At 37.1% G+C, this 8,445-nt stretch overlaps 1 protein-coding gene across 2 annotated transcripts in view; it reads right to left on the bottom strand.

Moving 5' to 3' along the window:
* Positions 1 to 3,752: 3,752 nt before the first annotated feature.
* The window catches only part of LOC107097817 (kinesin-like protein KIF26B), a 90,126-nt gene continuing 85,433 nt past the window's right edge, over positions 3,753 to 8,445 (bottom strand). Inside the window, exons 10-11 of one of the 2 annotated variants that reach the window (XM_015395120.1) lie at positions 7,344 to 7,530; positions 3,753 to 4,154 (exon numbers count right to left, since the gene is read on the bottom strand). In XM_015395120.1, the coding sequence (XP_015250606.1) occupies positions 3,964 to 4,154; positions 7,344 to 7,530 (378 nt within the window). In that variant the 3' untranslated portion in view covers positions 3,753 to 3,963. The remainder of the gene's footprint in view (positions 4,155 to 7,343; positions 7,531 to 8,445) is intronic. The other variant, XM_015395119.1, reaches the window with a different exon arrangement.

Below are 8,445 nucleotides of genomic sequence, written 5' to 3'. Positions count from 1 at the left end.
TGTGACGTTAATATAAAAGCTTGCTGAGTCGTCTGTATTGATTGATCGACTTTATTGATCTCACAGTGGAGAAATTTACCCAAGAGGAGGAGGAAAAGGTGGATGAGGGTATTAGGGGTGTAAATAATAATTGTTTTGTATCGTTGCATCAATCCAACAGCCGACGATCCGATGCATCGACACGTTTGCAAGAGTATCGATTCATGTTGTTTTTTTTCCCGTCCGGTCTATTTTTTTTCCATTTGCTCCTGGACGTAACTCTGACTCCCATGCTACGGTGCCGCTAAACCAATTTTGCCCTCCTACCTCACTTCCTTTAGCCACTACCCTCTTTCCGCTTGCAGTATTTTTTGATGCAAGGCCTTTCAGAATCTATAACAGAGGCTTTATTATTTTTCATTAAATGAGGTTTTCAGAGGCCTACAGTAGGTGGAGTACAACTTTGTGAATTCTGTTATTTGCTGTTGTTTCTCAAATAAATTGCATAACGATATTACAGCTTTCAATTATTTATTTCAAATTTTAAACAGTGTCTAGCCTGTAACGTAAAAAAAATAAATCAACCAATCAATGGAATCAAATCGTGGTGTATTCCTGAGTATCGAAAAGAATCGAATCGGGTCAGAAAATTGATACTGAATCGAATCGCCATCATGGGTGGGATTTACACCCCTAGAGGGTATATACAGTATACACAGTGCATCCACATTAGGACATCTTTAGCCTTGCTAAAAGTCATTCTTACACTTTCAACATTTGATCACTTCAGGATTAGATAAGATATTTCTTAAAATGATGCAGCTAAAAGCTACTTCTGGGTTTAGGATCCTATGTGAATATGGGCCCTGGTCTTTTTTCTTTAGTTTTTTATTTTGGACCACTGTTGTTTAAAAACCAGCTCAGGCTAAGATAGAGTAAATGAAGAGCATCTTTAATGTTTTGTACTTGCGTCTGAGGTTTGACTGAACCATTTTAATCATGTCTATACTTCCATTATTGTAACTCTGACTGTATGCTTAGGATATTTTTTATGCTGAAAGATTAACTTTTAACCCAGCTTCAAGTTTTCTGCAGCTTTTACCAGAGTTTCTTTTTTTCCAGTATAGTCCTGTATTTCACATCCATCACTTTTGAACAGCTTTGATGCCCCTGCTGCAGAAAAACATATCCAACTATCTTTTGCAAAGGGAACAGTGCCTGTTAAGGATGAAATACAGTGTTTATCATCTGCTAAACTTTTTTAGATATCAGATAAAATAAAATTTATTTTTTTCTCATCTTACCAGAGTACCTTTTCTACACAACGCCTTTTAGGGATAAAGTTTAATATTGAAATTTGCTCTAGCTCCCAGAGAGGTTTATATTACCATATGGAAAGGAGTAAATCTAGGCTGTGTGTTTAATGAAATACTTTTTCATGGGTGGCCCACTGCGATAATTTCTTGCTTAGATCTGTGTGTGAGTGTGCTTAAAACCTGAAGGTTGACAGAACACAGCTCCTCTGTGTCCCGTTAACTCATGCTGTTGTCCTTTTTTGTAAAAAAACACACCCTGCAGTCATGCATGCAATAATATGCACACACTAAGCATGAACACACTGCTGTTCTGACCTCCTCTATTTCATCACTGCTTTCTTTCTATTCTCTTCTGCCTCAGGCTTAAACAAGCCCTTCTTTCTTTATCTAAATCTGCCTCTATCTCTATATAGCTTCCTGAGATTAATGTAGGTAAACTCATGACTCATGAAGTATTCATTTGAATATTAATTCAAGAGCTGAACATGTTGGATTAGATCTCTCAGAAATGGGAACAGTTTGTGGTGTGGTTGGGGGGCCTCTTAGGATAAATTCTGGGCACTAGAAAGACAGTGTCTTTTTGTAAAATTGTGAATCTGCTTGTGTGGAGGTCGGGAGACTCCTCCTGAAGTGAACTTTCACTGCTTCATCTTTTTAACACTCAGGATTTTGTAGGTGATGCTAAAGGCCTGCAGGTGTTTCTTCTGCTTACTGTAGCGAGTGTCATGATCATCGGGGATAAGTTCCACTACTGTTGTGTCATCCTTCAACATAGTGGCCGGTAAATGGACAACAGTGGTCTCATCAATGTGAACAGATGCAAATTTAAGCACTTTCATTGTAACAAGTGCTGAGAGAAATAAAACTAGAGAAGTTCCTGTCCCCCGGCTTCGACTTCAAGGAAAGCTCATGAAGTATCCAGTCTGCTCACAAGGTGCTGTAGGATGATTTTAGTCAATGAAGTCCAGCAACAACATCTGTTCATAGTGTTTGTTTATTTGGGGACTTGCCACCTCAGTGTATTGCAAAGCAAACAACATCAATTGTAGGGTGGTGGAAGCAGTAGGCTAACTGTTATGGATCAAATGTGGGGAGGCTATAATCCCTTGCTAGCCTTTTTAAAGCACTTTATGGCGATAGGAGTGCAACTAGGCGGTAGTCGTGAAGGGACAGTGGGCTTTTTTGGTAAAGGTGCTGTTCGGGTTTTGAGGCCTGATGGTCCCACTGCAACCTGGGCTAGAAAGGCTGAGAACACCGGAACCTTTCCTGTAATCTAATCCGGGGTGGCTGCTTTCCTCTTTAGGATTCAGAAAACATCAGCAGTAGCCTGTCTGAGCAGCAGCTCACCAGGATAAGGAGCATTAAACATGGCAATATTTTTGTTGATTTTATCTACGAAGTTGTTATAGTTGATTTTATTGTTAGTGATGTTATTAAATATGCACCTTCTGTAAGAGTTGCAAACCCTTACAGAATAGTTCAAGTTAACCGTGACTGTTCTACACGCTGCCATATTATTTAAAAGTATGCTTATGTACTTTCAGATTGTTTCTGCATTTGTATGTGACAGTTTTCTGCAGCTGCTGCCTGATAACATCTAAATCTTCACCTAATGTTCTTAAAATCAAGTGAGAGACTGTGTTCACTGCTTTTGACGTGGACACAGGGGATGGACGTCTGAGTTTGATTTCTGATGTTCTTCATCTAAGGTCATCACACGTTCGTTTCTTTTTAGCAGCTTTGGATTTGCTTTCTTTCTTTGGTGGTTTTTGTTTTACATATTTCACTACATCAAGAAAATGAATTCAGCTATCATGAGCTACAAGGGTGGACACAGTTGAAAAGGAGTAGTTGCAAATATGATTCATGCCCTTGAAACTAATCCCCCTTCCATGCCAAGAAGGGTCTGAGTCACAAGACAGAGATCTATGTGCATCCTAAATGGTTATGTAAGCAATAGATTGTGTTGTTAACCAAGCAAAGAACACAGAGTTATGCAGCTTTAAAATAGGTGGAGAGATATAAGGAAGAGAATAAAGAGTTCAACTAAGGAAAAAGATGGATATTTATGGCTTCATATTTACACTGCCTCTGTCAGCAATACATAAAAATGCTAATTTAATTCGCTTTTTGACCGTTTTTCTTTATGCAGTTATTTGTATTTATTAATAATTCCCTCTTTTTATTTTTGCTCAACAGTTAGGAAAATATCTATGTTAGATTATTTATTTGTTTTTTCTTCTTATATTTATCCTTTCCTTTGGATATAAGGTATTTTATTGTGATTTAAAGTCATTCAAAAGTCAGTAATGTCTTTCATTTTATGTTAATCCTCTTTTTGCATGCTTAACATTTTTCTTTATTTCCCCCTTATCTGTCTTTTTTCTAAATAGCTTTTAGCTGGATTTTTTTTTATGTCTACATTCCGTGCCAGTCTGTAAATCAGAACATTTTAACTCATGAATATGGAACAGCATCTGTTGTTGTTTAAAACGTTAAGTTCCTCCAAACCTGAAGCACCAAAAGAAAACTGCTCTCCGATTTCCTCTCATCTCTCATCCCTCCTACTCGTACCTCGCTCTTCACCACATTTATCTCACACATTTGCTAATTTTCCCTCTTCTTTTCTCCTCTTCAGTTTCCAATCAATTTATTTTAGCACAGAAACCTACTTGTATGGAATGTGCTTGCTCCCATTGACCAGGGCCAGGATCACGTTTCCAAGAGCAGACAGAGAAAGACACAGAGGAGCTGAGCTTGGTGAAGAGTTCTCTTTGCTTTTTCCACCTCCTCCTCCGAGTACTTTAACATCACAGCTTCCCAGGTCCAGTAGATGAAGGCGACTACGACCTCCGGACACTAAAATATGTGAAAAACAGTTCAATGGTAAAAGCAGACAGAGAACAGTGACAAACAAAGGTGACAATGTTGTCCTAGAAATAATACAATAACTGAATTTAAATGTTTTGATGTTTTAATTAATTGAATTAGACACGTTTATGTTATATTAATATTGGACAACCAATATCTTAATGTTCACATCTCTCTTCTTCCATCTTTGACTGAAACGGTCAGGTTGAATGGTCAATTCTGCATCGTTACCATTAGCAAAGGAGGGCTACAGGGCTCTGTGCTGTGACCTCATCGTTTTCAACAATTTTAACTCATTCATAGATTACCAGTTAAACTGGATATTAGAAAAAAGATCCTGAAAGTATCAGCACAGTGTGACACCAACCATTCGATTTTGAAAACCAAATAGACCAAAAAACTGTGCCTTTTAGGGCAAAAACAAATCACAGGCAATTAACCACTGACAAAGAAAGAGACTAAATATATCAGTGCCTTAAAGGAAGCTAAGGAGAGCTAAACCCTCAGAACTGCTGGTTAGCATTAAAATATACATACTAGAAAGCATGCTGACAAGGATGCAAGGGATGATGAGTTCCTATTCCTGCAGCCATAAAGACCCTGAAAAAGCTCTCCCTGTAGCCAAACAGCAATACTGGTATTCCTATTTGAAGTGGGCAAAAAGACTAAAGAATTTATATTGCTCAAGTATATGTTGAATCAATAATAGCTCTCTGTGTTTATATCAGACACAGTGTCTTGAATCTCTGCAGGGTTCAATCAAATCTCAAGACTATCAATGGATTCTGGACAAATATGCTGCAAATTGTCAGAAAGCTTGGTTTCAGCCAAAACATGCAGCTAAAAACACCGAAGAAGAACACATTGACCTATTCTGAAGTGTTCTTTACATCGGCATAGAGGTGGTCAGAGTTTGATTCTTGTTTTAAACTGACACAGAGTTTATAAGGAGAGAAATAATATATAGAAAGAAAGCCCCCATGGATGGCATCACAGGTAAAGGGAGCTGCTTTTGTGGACAGCAATGTGGTCGGTCTGACAGTGAAGCTGCAAAACAATACACATGTGCATTGTAGTAGTGCACTTCCGAATTCTCCCTAGTGGTGCCCAACTTTACACGAGTGAATGAAGTGAATGTGATTGGTTGATTATCAAGGGGGCGGGATTGTTGTGGCAGAAGGTTTGCAAGCAAGTTTGGTTGTGGCCGGTTTGTAGGAAGCATCTTGCTAACCAGTTAGCAACTTAGTGCTAGTAGGTTCCCAATGGGAAATTACATTGGGACCAAGTAGCACTAAATTGGTGAATTAGAAACAACACTGTCCAGGAACGCTATGGACAGCAGAAATATGAAAGAGGAGGAGAGTTTTGTGTCGGAGGTCGTGGATGAGTCTCCTCCGTAAATGATTCTTATTTCAACCGTTGCGTATATTAGCTGCAACATATGAATCAAGATGCTATTACCGAAAAAGTTGATTGACAGATGACCTTTGATATATGATTGGCCGAATTTAGACGTACAAGCTGACGTATAACTAACTGGCCTGCATAAAATAACAAAGAAAAAAAATTATAATTTTTTTTTTTATATATAGAAATTTTCTAACTTTTGGGACAATATGGTCTGATAAAGAGTACATTTATATACATGTTTAAGCCAGAATGACTTGAAATTTAAATATGACTTCCTTACAACTTTAAATAGAGAGTAGGGGCCTTTCATACACTGCCATTAACTTCCATTCATTTTCTCTATTTCTGCAGCCTAACCATGTTAGTAAGCCTAAACCTAACCATTACTGGTACATACCTCATGCTAACCTAAACCTAAATCACACCTTAGTTCTAAACCTAAGATTACAATGTGAGAACTAGTAAAATGTTCTCAATTTATATCAGAGTCCTTAACTAGTAAAATGTGCAAAAAACACCTTGCTTTGCAGCAAGTACTAGTCACTGATCTCCATTTAATCACTGGATTGCTGATTGACCGTTGGTAGTATGGGGTTGAAGTGAAGCTGCCAGCCGCCATATTGGTACCTTGTTAGAGCTGTTGTAATATAAACAGTATGTGCACTACAGCATCGAATAACAATTATGTTTTCATTTTCAGGGGGACTTAGGACTTTTAAAATAAAGATAAATTCATCACTTTAAGACACTTTTGGTTTCATTGCATAAGTAGATCACTTTAACTTCTAATAAAAAAATAGGCACATCACATTGCATAGTCATTATAAAGTCAATGAAGTCTCTAAGTCATGTAATGTAACATTTCATACAAATCCATCACAAAAGAATGAATGTGTTAATCGAGCATAATAATACAGATATGCCAAAAGTGCTAAATTGATTATATACATTTAATATAAATGTAGTTATTAAATAAAAAATAAAAAATAATATATATATATATATATATATATATATATAGTTGAGTTGCTTTGTTTGTCAATATAACATGCAATATATTGACTTTTTTAAATGAGAAATGCAACACTACAAAAACGACAGTGTCATCAGCTTGATAATGAATTACTACATTGACATTTCACAGTATTACTTTCTATTTACTCTACTTTCTATTATCTTACATTAGACACAACGTCAATAGCTAATTTAGTCAGTATCTTCGTCTCAGTCTGAGATAGCCAGACTAATGTTACGCTACACGCTCTACTATAGGATACATTGGTATATATGTGGATTTCCTTGGTTATTAAATACACTGACTGTGAAATTACCCGTGGAACATCTTGCCACAGCTGGCAAACTGCTTGTTTGTGCAGCCAAATGCTACACATATAGGGATTTTTACTGCATGTCTCCGAGGGAGTGGGGAGTACCAGCATGTCGGACGGTGGCTTCACTTTTTTCAGGCAATCAGCAACCCAATGAATAAATAGAGATCAGTGGTACTAGTACACATATACACACATCCCCATTTGTGCAGCAGAAGTGTCAGACTCACAGTCACATGCCAGGTGCAGTGTGATTGTGTTATCAAACTGTTATGTTAAGCACTGAATAATTATTAATAGATCACACAGTGACATACTTTGGACAGAAAGATCTGAAAATCAAATTTCAGTGCAAAATAGTTTTTCAAGGAACTGAGCAGACTACAGCAGCAAAATAAAGTTCAGTAGTAATAACAGTCTTTTAGGACAGAGTACTTACTCCCTCCTTTGCCTGTCTTTTCCATGCGGTACTGGTATATGTGCAATGTGAAGAGCATATGAGAGTTCCTGTGTTCCTCCTCTGTGGTGTTGGGCTGCTGGCTGCTGTGGCGAGCTGCGATGGCTGCATCCAGGAACCAGGCTGCCTTCTCTGGGGTGGGAGCACGGAGCTCAGACTGATTCTGGAGCTGAAAAATTGGTAGATAAAAAACATGGGGCTGATAGGTCTCTACCATTAGAGGCTTCAACTTGCTAAGTTTCTACTGCAGGTATATGACTCATAAAATGAAAAAGCAGTAAGAAGAAAATGTGTGTCATTGTGCTGCAGGATATCATTACTGATGAGATTATGCTAGATTAGTTAAGGATTACACAGATGTGTTTGTATCGGAGCCTCTAATCCTATAAGCTTGTAACAGCATTCATTCTGCTGCTCTCGTGTTGATGTCACTTTGTATTTAGAGATAATTAGACTGCTGTGTGTTTTACCTGATAGTAAGTAGTGAGTTAAATGACTGTTAAACTTTTGTGCCACCTTAAAGTGGTCCTTTATGGTCAAAGTCAATTGTTAAAAAGCCCCTTTGTCTATATTTAAAGCCTCTTCTGGGATATTGCATAACCACTGGTAAAGGGAAAACAAAACAAAGAAACCGAATAAAAATAGTCAGGTTAAACTTAAAATAAATACATTTTTTAAACAACAGAACAGTCCCTGTAAAGGTGAATTCTAATAAAGTTAGTGGAACAAGATGTAAACTACTACAAAAACTTGAGCCATATGTACAAAAACAAATAAAAAATAGCCTGGACAGGACAATTTATTAGAATGTTTTTGTGGTAGAAATAATGTTTTGAAAAACTGTTGAGCCATAAACCTTATAAAAAAACTTTCTGACGGTGTTCAATAGATCCAAATATAACCGTATTTGTCAATAATTTAAAAACTAAGCTTTATTTAATTCTGACTTCATAGCGAATGGAATAAAATTAATAGAATACATCTTTTTAAGACAAAAAAAAGGAAAATGTTCAATTCCAAAGCTATAAAATAATTCATGCCTTTCCTTTTCTCCTTTTACATTATTCATACGACTTTCATTTTC

The sequence above is a fragment of the Cyprinodon variegatus genome, unplaced genomic scaffold, assembly GCF_000732505.1.
Source record: "Cyprinodon variegatus isolate N-32 unplaced genomic scaffold, C_variegatus-1.0 Scaffold726, whole genome shotgun sequence".
Lineage (NCBI taxonomy): Eukaryota > Metazoa > Chordata > Actinopteri > Cyprinodontiformes > Cyprinodontidae > Cyprinodon > Cyprinodon variegatus.
The sequence above is the reverse complement of the archived record's forward strand: the minus strand, read 5'-3'. Positions and strand labels throughout refer to the sequence as shown.